The 25,579-nt window shown below is 43.1% G+C and overlaps 1 protein-coding gene across 1 annotated transcript in view; it reads left to right on the top strand.

Moving 5' to 3' along the window:
* The window catches only part of SPOCK1 (SPARC (osteonectin), cwcv and kazal like domains proteoglycan 1), a 635,081-nt gene that overhangs the window by 498,396 nt on the left and 111,106 nt on the right, over positions 1 to 25,579 (top strand). Inside the window, exon 6 of the mRNA XM_075900445.2 lies at positions 763 to 877. Within this exon, the coding sequence (XP_075756560.1) occupies positions 763 to 877 (115 nt within the window). The remainder of the gene's footprint in view (positions 1 to 762; positions 878 to 25,579) is intronic.

The raw sequence follows: 25,579 nt of genomic DNA, 5'->3' as shown, positions 1-25,579 counted from the left end.
ATTCCATGAGGAGGAAGGAACGTTTCGGAATAGTGCTTTATTTTGAAATTTGGCACTGTGTAGACAGTATCAAATGATGAAATAAACTATTTTGAAATAGCATCGAAATAAGATACGCAATTTGCGTAGCTCCAATTGTGTGTCTTATTTCAAGTTATGATGCAGTGTAGACGCACCCATATATGACGCAAAGAGCTGAATGCTCTCAACTCCCTTTGCCCCCACCACTGAATGGAGTAAAATTTTGCCATGGATTCAGTGAGACCGATTAATTTAATTGGAAGTTGAGAGGAGTCAGCACCTGACAAGACCAGGCCATTAATGTGTACTGTGGTATGAGTGATATTATCTGTAGCAGTTTGAGATAAACAGGCCACAGAGACTGGCTTGATTTTTAAATTTGAACTTCATATTTGAAGAGTGGCAGTGATACATATTGGATAAAGCAGTGACTGGTTCTATGAAGATGTGAGGGCTGCTCTCAGCTCTGCCATTGCACTGGCGCATGACCATGGATAAGTCACATCATGCCTCAGTTTCCTCATCTATTAAAATGGGGATAATGATACTTTGCTGATGACAAGCACTATGTAAGAAGTAGGTTTTATTATTATTATTAATTAAAAATCTGAACACCTTTAGGAGAGGATGAATTTTTTAATCTAACAAATATTAGTATGGCTAAGTGTGTGATTTCATGTTTGCCCTGCATCTACATTTTGTGCTAACCCGCAGTGCATTCCTATGTTCTTGCAATTGCAGTGCAAGTTGGAGTTTCATGCCTGTACGTCTGCCAAAACTATCGCAGCGCGATGTGAGGGGCCCTGCCCATGCCTTCCAGGACAAGAAAGTCCAAAACACAAGGCGGAGAAGACGGGTGAGTTCAGCTGTTGAATGCCATGTTAAGTGATTTACTGGGACTGCTTGTTCTTAGAAACCTTGAGGTATTTTGTTTCTGCCACTTTGTTTCAGGAAGCATTAAGAAACTCACCTTGTCAGCTACTGGATGGCAAATCATTTTCTGCATTTAAAGTGCTTTCTTGTTGAATTCTCAGACATCTTCACTGCAGTGAACCTGGAACCCACTTTAGAGAGGGTGTCAGAGAATAACTGTGCTCTGAGTAATTGTGATTAACAATTATTATTTATTTTGAGTAGAAAACACTAAAGGCTTAAAGCAAACACCTCGATTCACATGCTGGGGTGGCCTGCCACTAAAGTGCCAGAGGCTTGGTGCCATGAGCTCCTTACTATTAGCTTGTATGGGGTGTGGGATTTCGTTACTAGAACCGAATGTGTATGGAGACACAGATTCTCCTATAAAGAACAGCGGGAAGCTGCACAGATGGAGATGCTCAGGCAGAAAAACAGACCTGGCGACGGTGGAGGGGAAGGGAGTAACTCCCCCAGGACCTGACAATTCAAAAGGGCTCAGGGCTCCCAACATCCACTGCCACTGCTGTGACAGCGGCAGCTGGAGCTCTGGCCCTTAAAATTGCCGCTGGAGTGTGGCACTGCATTCTATGGGTGGTTTTGAGGACTGGGTGGGGGAGGGGTGCATGGCGGCCCGGGCTTTGCTGAGGACTGGCTGCCATGACCCGGCCCCTTTAACCTGAGGCCCTGCCCCTTGCAGGAGCACAGAGCCAGGCTCCCCTCCCACCTTGCCCAGGGGCCCAGCAAGGCTGTTGACGCCTCTGGAGAGAGACACTACAGAGCCTGTTGGCAGTGGGTAGCCTCCATCAGGGAGCCCTGTGTCTATTGGGAAAGGGTTACACATGAGGAATGCCAAGCAGAGAAGAGACTGGCCTCGGGAAGGATTTTTGACGTCTTTATTTTGGAAATAATTTTGCTAGATTAATATATCTGTCCCCAAGGAGAGGTGTGCAGCCCAGAGAAGAATTGTTTGGTAGTTTGATTGAAGTAGCCCTGAAAAGTGGGGAAACTGAGTCAGAGCGGCTGCAGAGCAATATCAGGCTAAAAGGGGTCACTTGAGAGGCAGCTGGCCTGGCAATATTCTTATCATAGAATATACAAAATGAAGAAATTATGAGACGCTTTATTGTTCTCAAATGCGGGTATTTTCCTTACACAACTAGGGCCAGTCCCTGAATGGGCTATGTGACAGATTCAAGTAAGGAGGCCTTAAGAAACACAGACATGAGTATTTGAGGATGTGGCTGGCTGACAGGACAGTAGCAGACTGATGCTGAATGGATATAAAGAAAAAGGTAAAGGCAAGGGTTCCCACATGGATGGCTTTTCCATCTGGCTCTTGCCAGGAGATCGGTGCATAGACCTGAGCATTTCATACGCTAATTCCTCCCTCCGCATCAGTCTTGAACCTTCTAGGAATAGTCCATCATGAAAAGAATTCACACTGTTCTGGCCATGGGAGCTGCAGAGCCGGCACTCAGGGTGACGTCAGTGTGCAGTGCTCCCACGACTGCCCCTACACCTAGGAGCCAGAGGGACATGTGGGCCACTTCCCAGCAGCCGTGCAGAGTCAGGGAAGAAGCTGGCCAGCCCTGTGCCAGTTGGGCTTTTAATGGCGTGCTCAGCAGTGCTGATGAGAGCCACCACAGTCCTTTTTCAGTAAAAAACTGGACACTTGGCAATCCTATGCCCTGCCAGAGTGCTTCAATCCTCTTCTGGAGAGAGAGATCACAAAGAGCTTTCTGTCTGGCGGCGAGTCTGCTGGACCTTTTTTCTTAATGGTGCCGCTCCCCTGGGCATAGCAACAACAGCAGGGCTCCAGGTGCCCATTAGCATTTTAATTACACTGTTGTCTAATCCTCCTTAGAAGATTAGACGAGACACTGCTGAAAAGACCAACATAGCTGGCATCCTGTCTATAAGATGGTTCCCCATTGTGGAGCTGCACCAGTCATAGTCATTGTGGAAAATGTTAAGAACCAAAGTACAGTTAAAGAAGACCTCTGTAGTCTTTCCATCCTCTGACATGTCAGCTGAGATTGCTAACAAGGGTGCTGATTATAATGCAGGCACCTAGCTGGTAGGAATTGCCACCTATTTTCACACAAAGGCCTTGTACCCTGTTCTCTAGTCCATTCCAGTACTCTACTGAAATGAAAAGAATAAGATAAGTCAATGAGAGAGCATTGCCTGTGTCTACAGTGTAGACGCTTTGGTGAATTGACCTAAGCCACACTGACTCCAGCTACATTATTCATGGAACCAGAGTAGCATAATTTAACTGGATTTACCTCGGTAGTGTAGACAAGGCCTAAGCTGCTGAAAAGCCAATGTAGAGGACCAACATGAGGGCTTCCTTGCAACAGAAGCCTCAGATTAAGGTGTGCAGGTGTTAGGCAGTAGTGGGAATTTCACACTCAAGCACTGATCCTGCTGAAAGTTACCAACATGCTTAAATGCACCAGAGCATTCCCATTAAGACTATTCATAGGCTTGAAGTTGTGTGGAATCGCGGTCCTGACGCCTATAGCCGTAACTTGCACTGTACGGGTACCCCTGATATTTATTCAACTCAACACAAAAGACCAACTCCTGCAGTACTTTCCTTTCTGCAGACAAAACTCAATTTGAAATCAGTGCAAGTTTTCCTTCCATGGAGACTGAAGGATTTGCCGCATAAGACCAAAATAACTTGTACTGAGACTGCTTTGTTTAGCAATACTCATATTGCTGCAGTTTTTATTTATGTCTGAAAATTCCTCCAATAACACAAAGTAAACTTAATATCACATATTTAATGTCTGCTCTGGAAAGATTTATCAATGAAGCATCGTTCCTCAGCTAACATTTTGAAAACTCAGCCTATTCCCTCTTTTGGAAGGCATCAATATTTTTTCTGCACAGTGATCAAACTTAAATGAAACATTTTAACTGGTGAGATTCTGTGATACAATGAATAATTTCAGTATTGCTTTATGTGGCCTGCATTATTTTTATAGAATACTCACAGATAAATTCATATTGTCTGTCTTTCTCATTCACAGACACACACACTTTTCTTCTAATAATCTGCTCCCTAAATGACCTCTCCTTTGCCCTTATCAGATATAGTATCAGATTAATAAATCATCAGAGACATTTTAAGCTTACAATTTCATTCAGACAACAGAAAAAATTCTAATAACCGTTATCTTGATGAATCGGATTTGATAGAATGCATGTATTCTGCACTCTAGACTATTGTTTTGCTTGTCTTTCAAACTTTTTAACTCCACATGCAAAGCATTAACTTTAGGGCTGGCATGAGCTACACAGCCACTTTTCTGACTGCTGCTTCCAGGGGCCAAATTCTGGTTGACAACAGGCATGCTGGTGAACTGGAGACAGCCCAGATCTAGGGTGCACAATAAGCTGGAGGTGATCCACCAGATTTAGCCTCTGACAGGCTGCCGGTGCTTTATTTACTTATACCTCCATGGGTCCGGCCACTTGTAGCTCCCGTTGGCCACAGATGTGCAGGTAAATAAGAATATAAGAGCCATACTGGGTCAGACCAAAGGTCCATCTAGCCCAGTGTCCTGCCTGCCGACAGTGGCCAATGCCAGATGCCCCAGAGGGAGTGAACGGAACAGGGAATCATCAAGTGATTCCTCTCCTGTCACCCATGTCCACCCTCTGATAAACAGAGGCTAGGGACACCATTCCTGCCCATCCTGGCTAATAGCCATGGATGAACCTAACCTCCATGAAGTGCTGGCAGCCCTCTAGGGGCTAAACCTGGAAAACCACAGCCAGTCCGTGGGCGGCTTATTGCCAAACCCTGGCCTAGATTCTGCCCCCACCCAGAAATGCATGGAGAGAGCATTCTGCAAGTTGACATTATTGGGGAGAGGGAATGGCCACATGGGAAATGAAACCAGTATGTAGATATGAACATGTGTACTAAAGTGCACAGATAGTCTCCTCCTGCATACACAATATATGCAAAGAAACTGCTCCTAAGCAGATTACTGGAAGATGTTAGTGCCTGTTTTGCAGCATCTGCATGTGCTGGTTTGTGTGGGCACAGAAGGGGTATGTCTACACAGGAAAATTATTTTGAAATAACAGCCATTATTTTGAAATAACTTTACCAGCGTCTACACAGCCAAACTGCTTTTTCGAAATTAAATAAAAATAACGGAGGGCTTATTTCGAAATTGGTAAACCTCATTCCACAAGGAATAGCACCAATTTCGAAATAGGGGGCCTCCAGCCCTTCCCAGGATGCCCTGGTGGCTACTCTGGGCACAACCAAGAAAACTCCTCTCCCTCTCTTCCCCTCCTCCCCCGGAGCCCTTAAAGGGGTAGACTTTTGCCAGCCCAGAGCCAGCAGTCTCTGCACCTGACCCAGCATGAGCCAGGCAGCCAGTGCCAGCCAGCCCTCCAGGACCAGTCTGCTAGCTCCCAGGAGCCTGCCAGGGGCTGGAAAAGGCAGGCACCTACCTGGTCCAGTGCGGAGATCAGGGAACTAATTCAGGTTTGGGGGGATGCCTCCAACGTCCATGATCTCCGCACTAAATGGAGGAACGCAACTGTCTATGGGCGATTGGCTGCCAGCTGGCCACCAAAGGCCATATGCGAACCCAGGAGCAGGTTCACATGAAAATAAAGGAGCTGTGGCAGGTGTATGCCAGGGTCACAGGGGGCGGCTCCCAACAAGGGGCAGACCCAGACCCCTGCCCCTATTTTGATGCCATGGACCGCACCTGGGGGGCAGGACAGATCGTGCCCCCGTGGTAGTCATCAACCCTTGGGCAGAGCTTGCTGCCTCCTGCTGCTCCAGCCCCTGCTGACTCCCCAGCTACCGCTCCTCCTCCCACTCCTTCTCCCCCTCCCGCTTCTTCCTCCCCACATGCCCAGGGATGCCGAGGCCCCCGCACCCACCGTGCTGGGAGACAGTTGGGCCGGCGAGACCCCCAACCCTGAGCTCCTCCTCCCCTTGCCTCCCCCTACCAGCTCCCTCCTCCCAGTTTTCCCCCTTCCCTCTCCCACCCTCCCTCCTCCCCTCTCCCACCTTCTTTCCCCAGTCTCACCTCAGTTTCATTCCCCCCACCCCACCCCAGTTTTGTTCAATAAAGAGGCTTTGTTGTAATGAACACATGTGTCTTTTAATGTACAGCAGGAAGGGAGGTTAGGGAGGGGTAAGTGGAAGGCCATGAGGGAGGAATGAGGCACAAGCCCCCAGTGGGGCACACCAGGGAGACTGTTACTGCCTGTAGAATATGCTGCCAGGCTTGCAGCAACACATCCAGGAGAAGCACCAAAGTGCTCAGTGGTGGCTCCGGCTCCATGCTGCAAAGTGCTGTGGTATCCTGAGTGAGGGCAAGCAGAGCACAGAGAAAAAATGCTTTGCTGTCCCTCAGTGAGGTAGGCAAGCAAGCAGGGAAACCTTAGAACCGGCTGTCCGGGGGGGGGCTCGTCCCTTTAAGCACAGGTCTCAGATACCTTGTGTGGCTGCTGCCTGAGGCTAACTCCTGACCTGATGCCCTGCCAGAACCAGTTCCGGCTGGCCTTAAGTGCAATTCAGCGTTCTATCACTGTGGACGCGCTATTTCAAAATAGCAAAATGCTATTTCAAAATGCATTTTGTATCTAGACATGTTATTTCGAAATAAACTATTTCAAAATAAGATAGTTCAAAATAACGCGGTAGTGTAGACATACCCAAGGTGGAAATCAGTTTTTCTATGTAAATGTATATAATTTACTGAAGCACTGAGCTACTGAGCAGCTGTGTGTTGTTGTAGGCGTGCCCTGTGCATATTCCTTCAAAAATCCAGGTACTGAAAAGCGGGAAAGGGTGCTCCAGTAATCGATACAGATGGAATATCATGAGATTCACCACTGGCACCATAATTTGAATGAAAGATTATACTGTACTTTTTGGCAATGTCTACACTACAAGGTTTTTGCACAAAAAAGGACGTTTTTGCACAAAAACCCGCAGTAAGAAAATCTCCAGTCAATCAACAGAACAGAGGGCTTTTTGCGGTGTAGGTATACCTCCTTCTACAAGGCATAACTCCTTTTTGTGCTACAGCTCTTGCGCAAAAAGGCACGTGTGAACTCTCCACAGGGGTTTCTTGCACAAAGAGAGCCTATCCAAAAAAGCACAGATGCTCTTATGGCCATTCTGTGAATGGCAATCAGAGCTTCCTTGCGCAAGAGCGTCCATGCAGTGTGGACTCTCTCTTGTACAAAAGTGAATTGCAAAAACGATGACTTCGGGGTCTGGACGCACTTTTGCACAAGAAGTTTTTGCACAAGGACTCTTCTGCAAAAGGCTTCTTGTGCACAAGCCCTGCAGTGTAGACAAAGCCCCAGACAACCAGGACCTTATCCCCCTATCTTTTGGGTAGCAGATGAAACAGATGTTTTCTTCTAAAAGCAATAGGAGCTGTGAAAATTAGTTAGTAGAAGCTACCTTTTAGGAGATGTAGTGTACGTCATAGCTGCTTTGAGTGTTTGTCTTTACAGGCCTAGCCTTCTGATTCTGCAGCCACTCCATGCACGGATCTTCACTGTCTCACCAGCAGACAGCTGCACAATCTGGCCTCGTGCTGTCCCTTGTCAGTGGTCTCAGTGTCTCTGGGTTACACTTACAAACTCAAAGAGCCAAACTGAATCGTGGTGTTAGTGGGCAAACCTCCATGGCTTGGTAAGAGGTGCAGGTTCACACGAAATGACCAAAATCAAAGGGATAGTCTAAAGTGGTGTAACTTAAATTTTCCTGAAGACCCTTCAATGTGTTTATTACACCAATTAAGATATCCTTGGATTCACCCGTATTCTTACACATGACCTCTGACTTTGGCCCATTGAGGGTAAGGAAACCTTCAGCTCATCATTTGTGTGATATCAATTTTTTTAACAAGGAGGAGCCCGCAAGAATGTTTCTGCTCAAGCCTGGGAATAAACATAAATGTCGGTATCAGTTAAGCCTACTTTGGGTACATCTACACTGTGGTGTTATTTCGGGATACTTCTGGTATCCCAAAATAGTTATTCCACATCTTGACAGCGGGCCCGTTATTTCAAAAGAGCTTTAGAAATAACAGGCTCGCTATTCTGACATCCGTGTAAACCTCGTTCCACAAGGATTAATGGACATTTCGGAATTGCAGTTTATTTCAAAACTTGGTGCTGTGTAGGCAGTGCCAAATTACGAAATAAGCTAGTTCGACATACACTTGAAATAAGATACGCAGTTTGTGTAGCTCAAATTATGTAGCTTATTTCAAGCTTAGGGTGCAGTGTAGATGCACAGTTTTAGCTGTATACCGGGGTGGGTTATGAAGTCTGTAGTAAGTGAGTCATTCTCTGCATGGATATCAGTCAGATCTGCTCCGGCTTATGTGATCCTATTGAGCTCTTAATGGCTGACTTCAGAAGAGAAAAGCCTTAGCCTTTGTACATTTCAGGGGCATTCTCCATTAGCTCAAGTGGTAAGCCCCTGAACTTTTGCAGTAATATTCTCTGAGTTCTAGTCAAGCTAATACCCATGAGCAATGTTCCCTGTAAGCTGAGCACCTCCCCCCCCCCCTGAGAGATTCAAATGCTGCCAAGCTGATTAGCAATGCCCCCAGAAGGCAGCATGTGTTTCTACTGGTGGTACATCCACATGTGTCTCAGTGCACATAACAAATTTTATTCCAATGGAAAAAAAATAGAGGGAATGCTGCCCATGAGACATATCTGATCATGATCGATAGAACAGCTGAGTATCATGAAGCATCTCCAGTCACCGAATCATTAGAGGATAAAACAGATGGTTTTCTTTTGTTAACTGTAGTATTTCAAACTTTCAGTAAAAAGATGCAGCCTGAGTTTGAGGTTAAGGTTAGTAGTGCCTGTTGTATTCTCCCATCTTCAGTCTGAGCATGAAGTTGTTGTCCCTGACTTTCTCTGGACATTGGCTTTCTTTTATGTGAAGGAAGTGCTATATGAAGTCATGTATGAAAGATGAATGCTTTAGTTTTCCTCATGCCGTACAATTATATAATTAGCATTATCCTGCTATGCTGATATAAACAGCAGAAAGATTCTCAGATAAATGCCTTTTTTTTCCTAATGAGGTTTCAAGCGTTGGACTCGTATAAAAGAATTATATTGACAGATAATAATTGATAACCATTCCTTATTAGAAACCAAGTTAGTGAAATCCATTGAATTACGATATTGATAAGGAAAAATAGTAAAAGAGCCTCACACAGGAATGTCAATGGAAAAATACTAAAGGGAATTACAGCACAAAGACTTCCAGCAAAATGGGAATGCGGTTTCTTGATTATTGCACAAACTTTTCTATACCTATTGTACATCAGGGTTACATATATGTGCTTTCAAACTTCAATTTAAATGTAGTTGGCATTAAGCTTTACACATTCATTCAATCATATTCAAATATTATTCCACAATAAATTACTTTCAGAAATTAAAAATGTAAAGGAACATTTAATTCCCAGAGTACTGTTGTTCTAAATGTCATGACCTTTTTTTCATACGCTTGTGAATGAAATTGGCAGCAGTATTAAAGAAAAGCAATCTAAGTGGATGTGCTCTGAGGCACAATTGACTGCAGTGTTCGAGATATATTTCCCTATCCTTCCACTATGCTCCTACAAAAACAGCTCTCCTTAGAGAACAAAAATCAAGGCCAATAATTACTTTAATTGTGAAGTTCCCTTTACAGCACTAACAGGTATTACAAAAGAGTTAATAAAAAATAAAACAACACAAATGCTAGGGAAGGAAAAGTGCATCAGGCTAGTTATCTTTAATGATAAAGACCAAGAATAGAGCTTTGAGCTATAAAGTTACATCTTTGAAGAAAAAGCAGAATCATATTCTTCATTTTTTAAATTGAATTTTACTCAGTCCTCTGAGAATTAGGGCACTCATGATTATATTGGTTTGCTAATGGAATATTTCTAAAGCAAGAGAAGGCACTAGAGCTGGTTGCCTTTCTTTTTTCCCGAGGCCCATGTAAGATCTCTGCTGTTTATGAAAACTCTAGATATGGTCCATTATTCACTGCAGCTTTATGCTTTACAGTATGCTTCTGTGCAAACCGCTAATTTGCAACTCAGTTATCCAGAGATAAAAATTCTTTTGTAATCTGCACTGAAATTTACTGCCCTTTCAGAGAGTATGTTCCATGTTATCTAACACTGCAAAATGATATAAAGGCCATATTTCAGCAAAAACGGGGGACTTGCAATGTGTAAATACAATTCTTAGAGCTACCTTTGTGAAAACACTTATTGAAGACATTAAATCTTCTCTGTGGTTTTCTTGTACATTTCTCTAATAACTATGCATGTAATAGAAATTAGCTGTGGATCCTTAGGCAAGTGCAACTTCAGTTAATGTTAATAGAAGTTATTAAACCATTCCTAAGTGAGCCAAGAACTTAAGAGAAAAAACTGTGATGGCCTTACTTTGCTATGGATGTTAGTTCTTCCATGCCTACTGATGAAACCAGAGTGCTCTATTGAACACACGATATATCTCATTTAAGAGTCAACACAATGTAGCAATGGTGACTCCTCTTGGTGAATATGAATGCTTAATTGCAGTCTCTGCACCCTGGAGTCTATCTGTTGCTCATACACATTTGTAACTCCTATTACTTGAGTGTATTAACAACACAAGAGCCCCACAGGGTGGTGAATATTTAATGTCACTGTGTCTCTTTCTGGTTTTGTCAGCCTTTCATGTTTCCTAGGAATCACAATTCCCTATTCCAACATACCAGTTTTGATTTGTTTCCATCAGATTTACAGATCTATTGGAGTGTGAACAGATGAGATAATTCAAAGTAGGTTCATCTCTGTATTTGCACAAAGACTTGTTAACCTTGCAAAAAATGTCCCCGGGAAGTGTTATTGTCTTGGTCAGGAAAACAAAAGGTCAATAGCAAAAAAAGAAATTACAGGCAGTCCCCGGGTTACGTACAAGATAGGGACTGTAGGTTTGTTCTTAAGTTGAATTTGTATGTAAGTCAGAACTGGTACATATTGTAGGGGAAACTCTAGCCAAACATTTCTCCAGAGCTCAGTTTTATTCTCCCACACCTCACTTCCCTCAGTCCTTTATTCTCAAGCTGAGGTGTCTGCTGAGAAAAGCTGCTCTGCGTCTCCCTGGTCTGCTGGGGGGGGGCGCTAGCTTCGCGTCTCTCTGGTCTGCTGGGGGGGAAGCAGCTAGTGCGGGGTTGCCTCACCCCGTTTGTAAGTAGGGATCCGATGTAAGTCGGATCCATGTAACCCGGGGACTGCCTGTATACTCAGTTTCCTAAAAGGAACTGAAGAGAGCATTTCAAATTACAGGAAATACAGCATGGTATGCTATATCCAGTGTCTACTTGTTCCTAACTAGTACAGTTTGGAGACTAGACTGTGCTAGTTACCTATGAGCCTAGGGAGGGGTGATGGTTCAGAAGTTCTCTACCCTTAGAAGGAACACCTCAGGCTCATTCACAAAAGTCATGGCCCATTCCCTGACTGGATGATTTGTACTATTTCTGATCCTGATTGGTTGATTTTTATATAAGTAAAAGACACATCTTGAATTTCAACCGTTATGATTTACGTTAACTGTAGGCTACACTGCAGTTCAGACTTCAGGGGTTTGAATAGCAGTGTGAATTCCTCTCTGGGGATGCTGCAGGCACGAACTGAAAGGTTCCTAGTTTGCATTAATATATAGTCCTCTTCAAACAGGACAACATTCATGAGAACTAGGAACCTTTTCATTCATGCTCGCAGCACATGTGCCATGCTGTTCATGTCCCTATACAGGCAGTCCCCGGGTTACGTACAAGATAGGGACTGTAGGTTTGTTCTTAAGTTGAATTTGTATGTAAGTCGGAACTGGTACATATTGTAGGGGAAACACTAGCCAAACATTTCTCCAGAGCTCAGTTTTATTCTCTCACACCTCACTTCCTTCAGTCCTTTATTCTCAAGCTGAGGTGTCTGCTGAGAAAAGCCGCTCCGCGTCTCCCTGGTCTGCTGGCGGGGGGCACTAGCTTCGCGTCTCCCTGGTCTGCTGGGGGGAAGCAGCTAGTGCGGGGTTGCCTCACCCCGTTTGTAAGTAGGGATCTGATGTAAGTCGGATCCATGTAACCCAGGGACTGCCTGTAGTCCAAACTGTAGGGCCATGTAGATGAGCCCTGAATGTATCATACCTAATGTTCCTTCAGCAAATATTGCATCTCAGAATTAACTTTCAACAAGGATTTGTGTCTGTAAAGTTGCATCATGTAATGTTTGTGAAAAGTAAAAATAAATAGCTAACATGGATTAATTGAATTTAGTTCTTGAATTTAAATTAATACATATGAAAATGTTTCTCCACTTGGCCTTTGTTATGTGCCAAAACTTTCTCTGATACTTAAATTTTGGGGCAGTTTTCTAAGTAAGACATTTTGAATAGAATGGTTTCAAACTCATGGAATAATGAAACAAAATAAAATAAAACAAAAATCCATCTGGTTTTCTAATAGAACCTTTTATCTAATATTGCAAACACTCAGAAAAACTCCATGAGGTAAATTGAATATTATCCACATTTTACAGAGGGATAAACCATTTAACAGATATACTTTGTGATTTGCAGAAGTTGGACAGTGCTTATTGTAAGAGCAGGGATTACAACCCACATTTCTGTCAGTTTTGTGCTCTAGGCTTTGACACACTCCTTCTCTGGAGTAGAGTGTAAAGGAGGACTAATGATTTGTTGGATCCATTTGTTATATCCAAAATGTTCAGTATAACCAGTGTCCATCAGAACATAAGAACGGCCACTCTGGATCAGACCAAAGGTCCATGTAGCCCAGTATCCTGTTTTCCAACATTGGCCATTGCCAGATAACCCAGAGGGAATGAACATCAAGGTATTCATCAAGTCATCCATCCCCTATCGCCCATTGCCAGCATCGGACAAACAGAGCTGAATGCCATCTGGTCCTGGTGACTTGTTATGTTTAGTTTATCGATTTGTTCCAAAACCTCTAATGACACCTCAATCGGGGACAGTTTCTCAGATTTGTCACCTAAAAAGTATGGATCAGGTTTGGGAATCTCCCTCACATCCTCAGCCACGAAGAACAATGCAAAGAATTCAGTTGGTTTCTCCACAATGATCTTATCATCCTTGAGTGCCCCGTTAGCATCTTGATCGTCCAGGCTACGTCTACACTGCAGCCCACAAGATTTTTTGCACAGGATCCTGTATACCTTCTTTTTTGAGGCATAAGGGATCTTGTACTAAAGGTTTTTTTTGCACCAAACGGCCCCGTCTACACTGCTTGTTTTTGCGCAAAAATCTCTTCCGCAAAAAGCATTGCATTGTCTCTGCTGACAAAAGGCTGCAGTGTAGATGTAGCCCAAGTGGCCCCACTGGTTGTTTAGCAATCTTCCAGCTTCTGATGTACTAAAAAAAATTGCTATTACTTTTGCGTTTTTGGCTAGCTGTTCTTCAAATTCCTTTTTTGCCTGCCTAATTGTATTTTTACACTTCATTTGACAAGAGCTTATGCTCCTTTCTATTTTCCTCGCTAGGATTTAACTTCCACTTTTTAAACAATGCCATTTTGTCTCTTTCTGCTTCTTTTACTTGGTTGTTAAGCCACAGTGGCATTTTCTTGATTCTCTTACTGTGTTTTTTAATGTGGTGTATATATTTAAGTAGAGCCTCTATTCTGGTGTCTTTGAAAAGTTTCCATGCAGCTTGCAGGGATTTACCTCTTAATTTCTGTTTAACTAACCGCATTCCTCATTTTTGTGTAGTTTCCCTTTCAGAAATTAAATGGCGCAATGTTGGGCTGCTGTGGTGTTTTTCCCACTGCAGGGATGTTAAATTTGTTTATATTATGGTCAGTGTTTCTCAGCGGTCCAGCTATATTTACCTCTTGGACCAAATCAAGAATTGCTTCTCCATTTGTGCATTCCAGAACTAACTGCTCCAAGAAGCAGTCATGTAAGGTGTTAAGAAATTGTATCTCTGAATCCTCTCCTGAGGTGTTGTGTATTCAGTCAAAATGGGGATAGTTTTTCATTTTGAGGTTTTTTTTTTTAATTTTTATAGCCTCTCTAATCTCTCTCAACATTTCACAGTCACTATCACCATCCTGGTCAAGTGGACAGTAATATATCCCTGTACTTCTATATACATGTTATTAAAGTATGGAACTATCCATAAAGATTCTGTGGAACAGTTTGGTTCATTTACAATTTTTACTTCATTTGATTCTGCACTTTCTGTCATATATATTGACACTTCCCCCACCAGCATGACCTGTTTGCTCCTTCCAATATATTTTATAGAGGGAAAGAGCATTTCTGTCACAAGGTAGGCCATTTTCTTGATACTGTGTGTATTTGGAGATGGAAGATGTACTGGTATTTGTTTCTATTTGGAAAAACTAAAAGAAATCTCTGTCCGTGTGCTGACATTCTGCAATCAAAAGTCAGCAACATGCCATTTCTATTGAGTTTTTGACCCGTTTCTTTATTCTCTGTGGATGACACACTGACAAAGCGCAGGGCTACTGTGTCAACATTGAACTGTGGGAGCTCTTTTTCACTCTCCTTCACTGCTGTCCTTTCCTTATGTGGTGGGGCTCATTTCCAGTCCCCTTCACTTTGAAGTCTGGAATTACCCAGAGTCATTAAGGCCGCAAGGGACCGTTAGGTCATCTAGTCTGATCCCCAGTCACCAACATCACTTGGAACCTGCACACTAACCCTAACAATCTACTTGAGATCAAAATGTTGCAGCCTTCAGGAGATTAGACCACTACATGTAGGGCCCTACCAAATTCACGGTCATGAAAAACATGTCACAGATCATGAAATCTGGTCTCCCCCGTGAAACTATGTCTTTTGTGTACTTTCATCCTATATGATACAGATTTCATGGGGGAGACCAGCATTTCTAAAACTGGGCGTCCTGATCCAATAGGGAGTTGCAGGAAGGTTACAAGGTTATTTGAGGGGCAGTGATGGTATTACCTCTCTCATTTCTGTGCTCCCTTCAGAGCTCAGTGGCTGGAGTATGGAAGCTGTTGGCCGAGTGCCCAGCTTTGAAGGCTACATCCTGCCAGTAGCAGCACAGAAGGCCCGCTGATGGGGGGACAGCTGCTCCAGGGCCCAGCGATTCTATAGGGCCCGGGCCTCCCAGCCACTACTACAGCACCAATGGTGGCGCTAAAACCCCACACAGCACAATCCATGTGGCTCAAAGTGGGAGGGGGAGAGGCTGGTGCAGTGCACTGAAGACTGGCTGCCCCAGCTCTGCCCCTTCTGCCTAAGGCCCCGCCCCTTCTGGAAATGTGGAGCTAGGTCCCTCCACACCTTTCTTAGGGGCCCAGCCTTGCTGTCAGTTCCCATGTCCATAGCATGCCACCCTTACTTCTGTGCCGCTGCCTTCAGATCTGGGAGGCCTGAGAGTGGCAGTTGCTGACTGAGGGCCCAGCCACAGTGCAGAAGAAAGGGTGGCCCTACCATGCCATGCCATCCTTACTCCTGCTCAGGTGCTGGTGGCAATGCTGCCTTCAGACCTGATCTCCCGTTCAGCAGCTGCCACTCTCCAGCTGCCCAGCTCTGAAGGCAGCGCCACCACCACCAGCAGCACAGAAGTAAGCGTAGTAGTGCCGAAACCCCTCTCTACAGGAAACTTGAGACCTGCCCATAACTCTTTTAGGAGTCAGAACCCCTACGCTTACAACACTGGGTAATTCCAGCTTTAAATAGCTACAGTCGTGAAATTAATGATTTTTTAAAATCCTAGGACTATGACATTGACCAAAAAGGACCATGACTTTGGCAGGGTCCTAGCTATGTTCCACTGGTAGCTGGAAGGGCCCAGATGTACCTTTGCAAGAGGCCCTTCAAAGGGCAGGGAACTGATTAAGTGAGGTATAGACTGGTAAAGGTTGGCAGCTAGTTGTGTGTGTTGCCACATCTGCATTATTGTTAAGAGTTACTCATTCAGAAAATCTCCAACCCTATGAACCATTCTGCAAGAGCAAAGTATGTCAACTTTTAGTTGACTCTTTTAGTAATATGGGGATCATGGAATGGTTAGTCATGAACTCTCCAGGTAACTTGTTATCATGGGGAAAGATACCTTAGCGCATGACAAATTAATTTTGAAAGGTTCATGTTTCTTGATGGTTCAGAAGAAGCAGTAATTATAATGATAAGATCAGAGGATCAGATAACACTGGTCTACAATTTTTTAAAAGTTGTCTGCTTCAGAGATAAAATGTGCTATATATTATGTATTTTGATGTGCTGAATTCAAATATGACAGTTAAAACAACTGATTGGCTACTGTTTCCAAGATATTTAAGTTTTTACATTTTACGTCTATGTATATTGTGTAGATAGTAGAGTTTTAATTGTAAATTGTAAACCTAGGTTTTTTCATGTGTTTATGGTTGCTTTACATGATAATATTTCACCTGTCCTGTTTATGTAACACTTTAAAAATCAGCAAAAGGGTTATATAAATACAATTTATTATGAAACAAAAGGCAAAAAACTATTATGTACATAGTTTAGTCCTATTCAGTGTCTACTCGGTGCTTCTTGGATTGTCTCTTGTATTCATTAAATGGAGCATCTCTTGTCACTGTCCAGCAATAGTCTGCAGGCATTGATGGGCTCCATTTGCCCTGATAGCATTTCTCCATTGTTGCAATGAACTGGTGAAATCACTCGCCATGCTCATCGCTCACTGCTCCGCAGTTTGGTAGAAAAAAATCTAGATGAGAGTGCAAAAAATATATCTTTAGTGACATGTTGCAACCAAGGCTTTTGTATGCCTTGAGGAGGTTTTCCACCAACAACCTGTAGTTGTCTGCCTTGTTGTTTCCGAGAAAATTTATTGCCACTAACTAGAAGGCTTTCCATGCCGTCTTTTCCTTGCCACCCAGTGCATGGTCAAATGCATCATCTCGAAGAAGTTCACGAATCTGAGGACCAACAAAGACACCTTCCTTTATCTTAGCTTCACTTAACCTTGGAAATTTTCCACGGAGGTACTTGAAAGCTGCTTGTGTTTTATCGATGGCCTTGACAAAGTTCTTCATCAGACCGAGCTTGATGTGTAAGGGTCGTAACAAAATCTTCCTTGATGTAGCAAGTGGTAGATGCCAAAATAAAGGTGATAGGCTTTCTTAACCATAGTGGTTATACTGTGCTTTTGTAATGCAAAAGTCACTTCACCACAAACATAGCAGAAGTAATCTGCACTGTTCACACAAGTACGAGGCATCTCTGCTCACTTTGGCTAAACAGAAATGTGTCCCTTTGCAAAATCAAACACTGACAAATAAGATAGCACGACACTGTATGATTTCTAGAGCTGATATAGGGCAATTTGTTCAGCAGAGTGATGTAAGCTTCGTTATGATGCATCATCCATGACTTCTAGGAATAACATGATGCAATTCATATAATGTGTGACGCAATACCAGCTTCAGATTGCATCATTCATTGTTTTGCCTAAAAAGCAAGTACTGTCCAAACCCAGTCATAGATTTATTCATAGATCCAGTCAAAGATGTATTTTAGTCATTTCTGGTTTAAATTGAGATCCCTTCCCTTTATAACTCACTTATCCTCCGCCATTTGCAAGTCAAGGGTCGTATATACTGATCCAATAGCATATCTGGAAAACTAGAGCCAATCAACAATTTTAAGCATCATTTTCGTTCTCTGTGACCCAGAATTAGAAAAGTTTGACTACATTTATTTCAGAAGCATTTTGGCTGTAGAGCAGTATAATCAGAACACCTGGGATTTGTCCCTAAAACTCCTTTTGAAGTTCACCCAAGTCATGTAGATGGAAACAGCTACATTTGGCTACTTAAAGCTAGGCAACTGTATTTGAATAGCTGAATGCTTATGTTTATTTTGAGGGGTGAGAGGTGTTCACAGCTTCCACTGGCTTCCAAACCCTCCCACTGAGAAGCCCAAATAAGGATTTGCTTGTCTAATTCTAGGTTCCCAGGTTTAACCATTGTGACCCTAACATTTCTACAAATCCCTCATTTTGTATATTAAACAGGTGTATTAATAATGGCTTCACAGAGATGTTGTGAAGCTTGTAGAATTGTTTGTAAAGTATTTCATGGTCCTTGGATGAAAACCCCCTGTAAGCTGGGTGAAAACCCATCGAGGATAATGGAAAGATTCCCAGTGAGTTCAATAAGTTTAGAATCAGCCCCTGCAAGTGTAGTGTTTAATTATATCTTGTTTGTGGTCCTTTTTAATTGTGGTTTCCAGTAGATGAGCAAGTTAATGAAAAGCAAAAATAACCTAACAAAACATTTTGGTCTGCTATATCAGTTTGGCAATTTACACTTTTTAATTTGTTACATGATGAAATGCCCTTAGCTAAGCAAAGTTGATTTGTGTAGCATCTGTACACATTTTATTCTTATTATTTGCCTAAGAGCTTTCATACAATGAAATCAACCTTTACAGTTCTCTGCCTAAAAAACATGGAAGATTTTTTTTTCATTTTTTCTGTCTGTGGATAACGGTCACTTCTCTCAATTAATGTTTAATTAAAATAAAGCAAAGTGCAATTATTAATTCATGTTTTTGCTCCTTCTGAGCCAGGTGCTAGGAGCAAAAAACAAGTAGATCCAGGATGAGCTACAATATAGAAGGCAAAGTTCCAACTTTGTGGCATATTTCCTCCATTTCTCTGACTTGAAGGAAAACATCAGTATTTTCCGTGGAGGAGGTGGCCTTTGAGGATGTCCATGCTCCCCAGCTTCATCCTATCCTCTCCCTTTAAGTCCCCCAGGGACTCTGGGTGTGTGTTGGTTCTTCCGTAGTCATGAGCCACCCCCTGAGAGAGGGTTGGAGGATAGCTGCCATCCAACACCAGAGTAGTGCAACTTTTGCAAAAGCCATAAGCCAGTTTGAAGGCATGGAGCCTCTATGCAGATAACTGGCCTCTTGTGGATCTGTGGGAATTCCCAGACTTTGGCATCCCAGAAGGTAGCAATTCCCAAACATAGGGCCCTATCCCTAAACAGAGAACGAGATTCTGATGTCTTTACCTCATACTATGTGCCTTTAAATGGGTCATTTTATGGACCAAGGTACTATTTTGCATGAGTGAGAGTATCCAAATCAGGCCCTTAATTTCCTGTTTCTTACGGAAAAAAAATGTTTCATACAGTAAATGAGTCTAGAGTCAGACACCATACAAGCCAAGCTGACGTGACAACCACTAAGTCTTTAAGAAGACAGTGCTCCTACAGATTGGTTTATTTTTTGAGTCGGGGTTGTGGAAGAATTTGGGGAAGGTTAATAATGTGAATTAGGGAGATAGTGGAATGATAATTCTATCTGGTATTTTTATACTCATGCAACACATACTTCTGATGTTACCTCCTGTCCTAAGGATTTTTTCCTGATCAGCTCATCAAAGCGTTATGACTCAGTTTCCGTACACTGTTAACCTGTTGAGTTTTTGTGAGGAAGAAAGGGATAGATGATAAGAAAATGTCATGTTGCTTTTATCAAAATCCATGGTTCGCCCACATCTTGATTACTGTGTGCAGATGTGGTCACCCTATTCCAAAAAAGATACATTGGTTTTGGAAAAGGTTCAGAAAAGGGCAAAAAAAAATTATTAGAGTTATGGAATGGCTGCCATAGGAGTACAGATTAATAAGACTAGGACCTTTCAGCTTGGAAAAGAGACAATCAACGGAGGATATAATACAGGTCTATAAAATCATGACTGATGTTGAGAAAGTAGGTAAGGAAGTGTTATTTTCTCTTTATAACACATGAACTAGGGTCACCAAATGAACTTAATAAGCAGCAGGTTTAAAAAAAGCAAAAGGAAATATTTCTTTACACAATGCACGGTCAACCTGTGGAACTCCTTGCCCATGGATGCTGTGAAGGGCCAGACTATAACAGGGTTCAAGAAAGAGATATTCATGGAGAATAGGTCCATCAATGGCTATTAGCCAAGATGGGCAGGGATGGTGGGTTTTTTTGGAAGCTGGGAATGGGCGACAGTGGACCGATCACTTGATGATGATCACTTGATGATTACCCTCTGGGGCACCTGGTATTGGCTAATGTTGGAAGCAGGCCAACTGATGGGGTGGGGGGAATGAAAAGGGGGCAACTGCCCTGGAGCCCAGCGATTTAAAAGGGCCTGAGGTTCCTGACTGCAACTGCTGCTACGGCAATGGCAATTAGAGTTCAGGGCCCTTTAAATCGCTACCAGAGCACCACACCGCATGCTCTGAGCAGTGCTGAGGGCTGCCTGGGGAGGCAGGGGAATGGCACGTTCCAGGCAACTCTGAAGGCTGATTGTCCCAGTTCCCCCTCCTCTGCTTCCACCTAAGGCTCTGCCCCTTCTGGGGGCACAAAGCCACCCCTACCCACCTTGCCCAGGAACCAGTAAGCATGTCAGCCCCCCGGCCAGAAGACAGACTATGTAGATTGACCTTTTGTCTGACGTAGTCTGGCCATTCTTATGAAGCATTATTCAGCAGCTTCATACCAGAACTTGGTTTCCTTGAAAGCACACTCGGGGCTATTCCAGGAGCTGTTTCATGTACTCCAGTTTACTGCTGTAGCCAACGGAGTGCTCTTACCTGAATTTCTCTGGTGTCATTTTTCATGGAAATGAAACAACCCCTTGAATAGAATTCTGTTTCCATTGAAGGCCCTCTCTTCCTCCCAAGTGGGGAGGGAGTTTGGAATTAACTAGCAAAATGAGGCGCGTCCACCCAGAGTTCCAAAACCTTTCTTGGCACCCCACCTCATGCCTGCATGAGCTTCTGCACACCCCTTATCCTAATGCCCATGTGCACACACACACGTGTCCTGCTGTTTCATTCTGAAAATCCGATCTCCCTCGAACATACACCCATTACAAACCACCAGCAGACATCACTAATTGGGATGCACTTGAATCACTATTTAAATCCCAGTGAAATTATATACCTGTCAATAACATCCCGTTATATGTCTTTTTGCATTGATTTATAGGCCAGCTACATTTAATGAGGTGATCGATAGCCGTTACTGTCTCCCTTCAAATTCAATTAAACATCTTTAATTAATGTCTTTAATCTCACAATCATCCAAAATATATTAAATGACTTTGCTGGGTTTCAGAAGTGAGACAAGAAAGAACTTTCAAGGTGTAAAATCAAATGTCATAACCTAGAATACTTGAGGATAACAAAATCTGTAAGGCCGTGGCAAAATATATCAGTCCTTGGAGCAACTGCTTTATCATCTTAAAAGTCACAAATTCTGTAACGATTGAAAAGCTCGCTCTCTCAAATCATCCAGGCAAACTCCAAATCCAAGTTATTTCTTAATGCTCCCTCGTGAACATCTGTATTGTAACAGGAAATATGTGAAACGGTGAGCACGTTTTTGATTCCCCTTGTGCAACTGATTGCCCAGTCCTGGTCCAGACAGGTGCTGCTGTGTGTCCCGTGAGATATTGAGACTATGAACCCCCAAAGAAGTTAAGAGGAACTGAATGTCACACAGCACCTCTCAGAATTAGGTCTTGGGACTCTCTTCAAGGGTAGCTTGTTCAGCATTTTATGTTTCTGCTTCAGAAGAATAATTGATGTCTGATAATTATATTTTTCATTCTGGCAAAATTTCCTCAGAAGTAATAAGTCGGGAATTTAGGATCAGGAGCCCAGGGATCAAATTAGTCATGTCAGATGAAGAAGAGCAAAAAAAGTAAATGAGTGTGACTTACATATGTAGATAGACTTTTCAAAACAGATTAAACATTAAAAAATCATTTTGAACAAAACATTTTTCTAGAGCTGAGTAAATAACTCTTAAGAAACCATTCAGGGAATGTAACTTCTTTCTGAATTGTTAATTGAACATATCAAATTCTCATTATTTCAAATTATTTGCAGATTTCTTAAGTGAGTCATTGTTGGTTGGCAGATCATTTGCTTCTTACAAATTCAAAAGTCAAAATTTGCTCTGGGTTGAGTCCCAAAGCTTTATGCTTCTGCATTCACGAATAACTTTGCTAAGTAAAGTAGATAAATGTTTACAATATCAGTCCCAGAGTCAGTTACATACGCCACACAAAGTTGTTTCTGTTCCTTGATTGGAGAAGACTTGCATAACTTTGTATGGCTATATAGATTGAATTTTTAATTTTACAAATAGCAGCACCATTTTATATTTACTTTTGGCAAATATTGAACATAATTTGTGAAGGGGGAGTTGTACACACCATGAAATCAAAATTCACTTTCCTGTTTGAGCAAATATTACTGGAAATGGTTTTTTCCACTATCCACTCAGCTCTACATTTTTCCTTACTTGAGGCAGTAGTGAGAAATTATATTTGCAAAATATTCACATAACTGGAATCAAGTACGTTTTTCCTAAATATTTTCCATCATGGCTATTTTGTTCAGAAGCACAGCTTTGCCCATTAAACTTGATTGGGTTTGAAGTGTATACAGTACAGGACTCAAAATTGTTCCTGTGCTATCAGAATATCCCCACAAGAATATAAATATTTTACAAAAGAGAATAAATTAAAATATTTTGTTTATTTTCCACATTCAGAGAAGCTGCTTTGGTGTGTATGAATGAAGCCTGCTTTGACATGAGCTTGAAATGAAGAAAGAAGTCTCCTCTGCAGGAACTACTTTGCATTTAGCTCTGGCTCAAAGGTTTTGAAACGAAGCACAAAGACATTGATCATGCCAGACCCTAGACAGATAACAAGTTAGGGACTATACCATTCATTGACAAAATGTCTCCTTGCCTTCACATTCATCTCTTGATTTGATCAAACTACAGTTGTTTCCAAAATACAGCAGACAACTTCACTCCATACTTCAGAGGTGAAAATGACAGACAAACTGTGTGGAGTGAAAGAAGAAGTAGCAGAGGGCAGGGTACCGCTCGCCTTGCTGTTCTCACTTACTCAGTGCGTGGAAGTATTGCTAATGATAGGGGCAACATCACTGTCAGCAGCACTTGGACTTTTTAACACAGATGCTTCCCTAAGAGATGGAAACCATAATGGTGATGTTGCCACAACTCACATTCTGATGATTCTGGGAAGAACCAGAGCATAAGACCAGTGTTACCAATGAAGCCTAATATCAGAGCATGGTACTTAGCAGCAGTATGCAAAGTGACAGCATGGTTTTGTAGATCCATAATTCCCAAGGCCAGAAGGGACCATTCTGAGTATCTAGTCTGGTGTCCTATATAACAGAGGCCACAGAATTCCCCAAAAATATTTCCTAGAGCAGATATTTTAGAAAACCATCCAGTCTTGATTTAAACATTAGAGAATCTTCCACAACCCTTGGTAGACTGTTTCAAGGGTTCATTACTCTCATGGTTGAAAATATCCACCTTATTTCCAGTCTGAATTTGTCTAGCTTCTGCTTCCAGATCTTAGATCATGTTATATTTTCTCTGCTGGGTTGAAGAGCCCATTATTAAATATTTGTTCCCTGGGTAGGAACTTACAGCTGTAGTCAGGTCACCCTTTCACCTGCTTTTTGTTAAGCTAAATAGATTGAGTTTTTTGAGTCTATCAGTCTAAGGCATGTTTCTGATCCTCTAATTATCCTCTTGGCTCTTCTCTGAACTCTTTCTGGTTTTCCACATGGGGCTTCCATTGAAGTGATTACTATGACCAATAATCTAAGGAGCACCTTGTAAAAGATGCTAAAGGGATGGTCTACATCACTAATAGCTCCTTTGTTGTTTCTGGTTGGGGCTTTGCGATGGATCCTCTCTCACCTGAAGAGATTCCTTTGGGTTTTCTTTTCCAGTGGGCTAGGTAGCTCCTCTTCTCACAGCTTATGTCCACCTCTTTGATAACTTCTAATATTGCATATCACCTGTGTAAAGAAGTCACCCAACTCTATGGGCCAAATCCAGAACAGATGTAATTTGCATGTTAGTAAGTGAGTGTTAAATAATCATTGATAGAGCAGAATCAAGGGAATTGTAGTTGCAAAAACAGCCAACAGGACTATGTAAGGAAGTGTAAAAAAGGGGGGGCTATACCCATTCCCCTCTAGAATGTAAATTGCACCGATTTAGGCATATTCCGTCAGCTTCACATCACTATTTCTCTTTCTTCTTAGCTTGGTTTTTTATCTTCTTAAAATCAATCTCTGGTCTTTGTGCCTCCCATATCTGTCTACCTTGATTCTGTGATGTGATGGCTCTAATATAAATTCAGCAGCAGCAGCATCTCCTTTTACGAATGCCAAGATAGGATGAGGCCAAGGTTATGAGCAAATTCCTACCACGTCTGTCTAGAGCTGCCACTTGAACTGGGGGGAGGGGAGGCAGATTGCCTGGCTGATTTTATATCTATAAAACATATTGTCATACTCTTCAGTGCTTCAAAAAATTGAAGCCACCCCAAGCATCCTTCCAAATTGTTGTGATAATTCTCCTGAGTGTGGAAGACTGGAACGATTCCATTTGGAGTTCCTTGCCATCACTGCTTGCTTCGCTGAAGGGATCACACATTCAGACCTCCCTTCTGTAATTTAGAGATCCTCTCCTTCACTGAGCCATAAAGAAAGGGAGGCTGTTCCTGACCACATGGATCTATTTGAAACCTCACGTGGGTGACCTGGATATCCCATTTTTTTAAAGGGACACCTTGCTTTTCAGCCCTCCTGCAGGGGTCCTGACTTTTTCTTTAAAAATGGACAAATCATCCTGTGTTTTCTGCCCCCTCCATCTATACTGTTGGGTTCTGCTGCTGGCTGGATCCCTGGTCGCCACCACCCACCTATGATTGGTGAGTGGGGGGGGGGGGGTCCAGTGGCAGATGATGGGGTGCGTGTGCAGCTGGTTATGTCTCGCCTCTGCTGCCCTTTATGTGCTCCCCTCTCCCTGCTTTTCCCCTGCCCCCAACCCTGCTGCTCCTCCATATCTCCCTGGTGAGGCATATCTCACTCCCAGTGCTATGTGGGGAACCAACCCTTGGTCAAAGCGCTCAGCTCACCAACAGCCTGTCCCACAGGTTCTTTCCTTCCTCCACTACCTCTGGCTGGGGTGGCGCCATAGGCCGGTCCAGAGCCTTCTAGCCCAGGGTGCTGGCCAGGAGGAGCCAAGCCCTGCATGTGCCAAAGCACCCACAGTGCTGGCACAGGGAATCCTCTCCGCCCCCTCAGCGGGGCTCTGGAGTGGTGGGAAAGGGATGACGTAGTTCCCAGCATGTTCATTCCCCAAACCTGCAGGCTCTACCGAAGCTCCTTGGCCGTGGCATAGCCCCCTCTTCATCTGCACCTTCCCCACCCCTTCCTGGATCCTACTCCCAGGAAATGTGAGGCTGTTCCCTCCCCTTGGCTCCATCCTCTGCTGAGCCACCTCTTGAGGGTGGGGGAGGGGAGTTGCTGAAGCCCCTGCAGTCAGCTTTCCTGAGCCCTGGTGCATTATGCATCCTTAGGGTGCAACCCCTTCCTGCCCATGCTGTAACCAGAGGACAGGAGGTGGCTGAATTATGTTAGTAGCCAGTAGCAGCCGAGGGGTGTTAGCTGCTGGCCACACTGTGTGGGCTTCTT

Source organism: Pelodiscus sinensis, chromosome 16, assembly GCF_052426305.1.
Source record: "Pelodiscus sinensis isolate ZL-2025 chromosome 16, ASM5242630v1, whole genome shotgun sequence".
Lineage (NCBI taxonomy): Eukaryota > Metazoa > Chordata > Testudines > Trionychidae > Pelodiscus > Pelodiscus sinensis.
The sequence above is the reverse complement of the archived record's forward strand: the minus strand, read 5'-3'. Positions and strand labels throughout refer to the sequence as shown.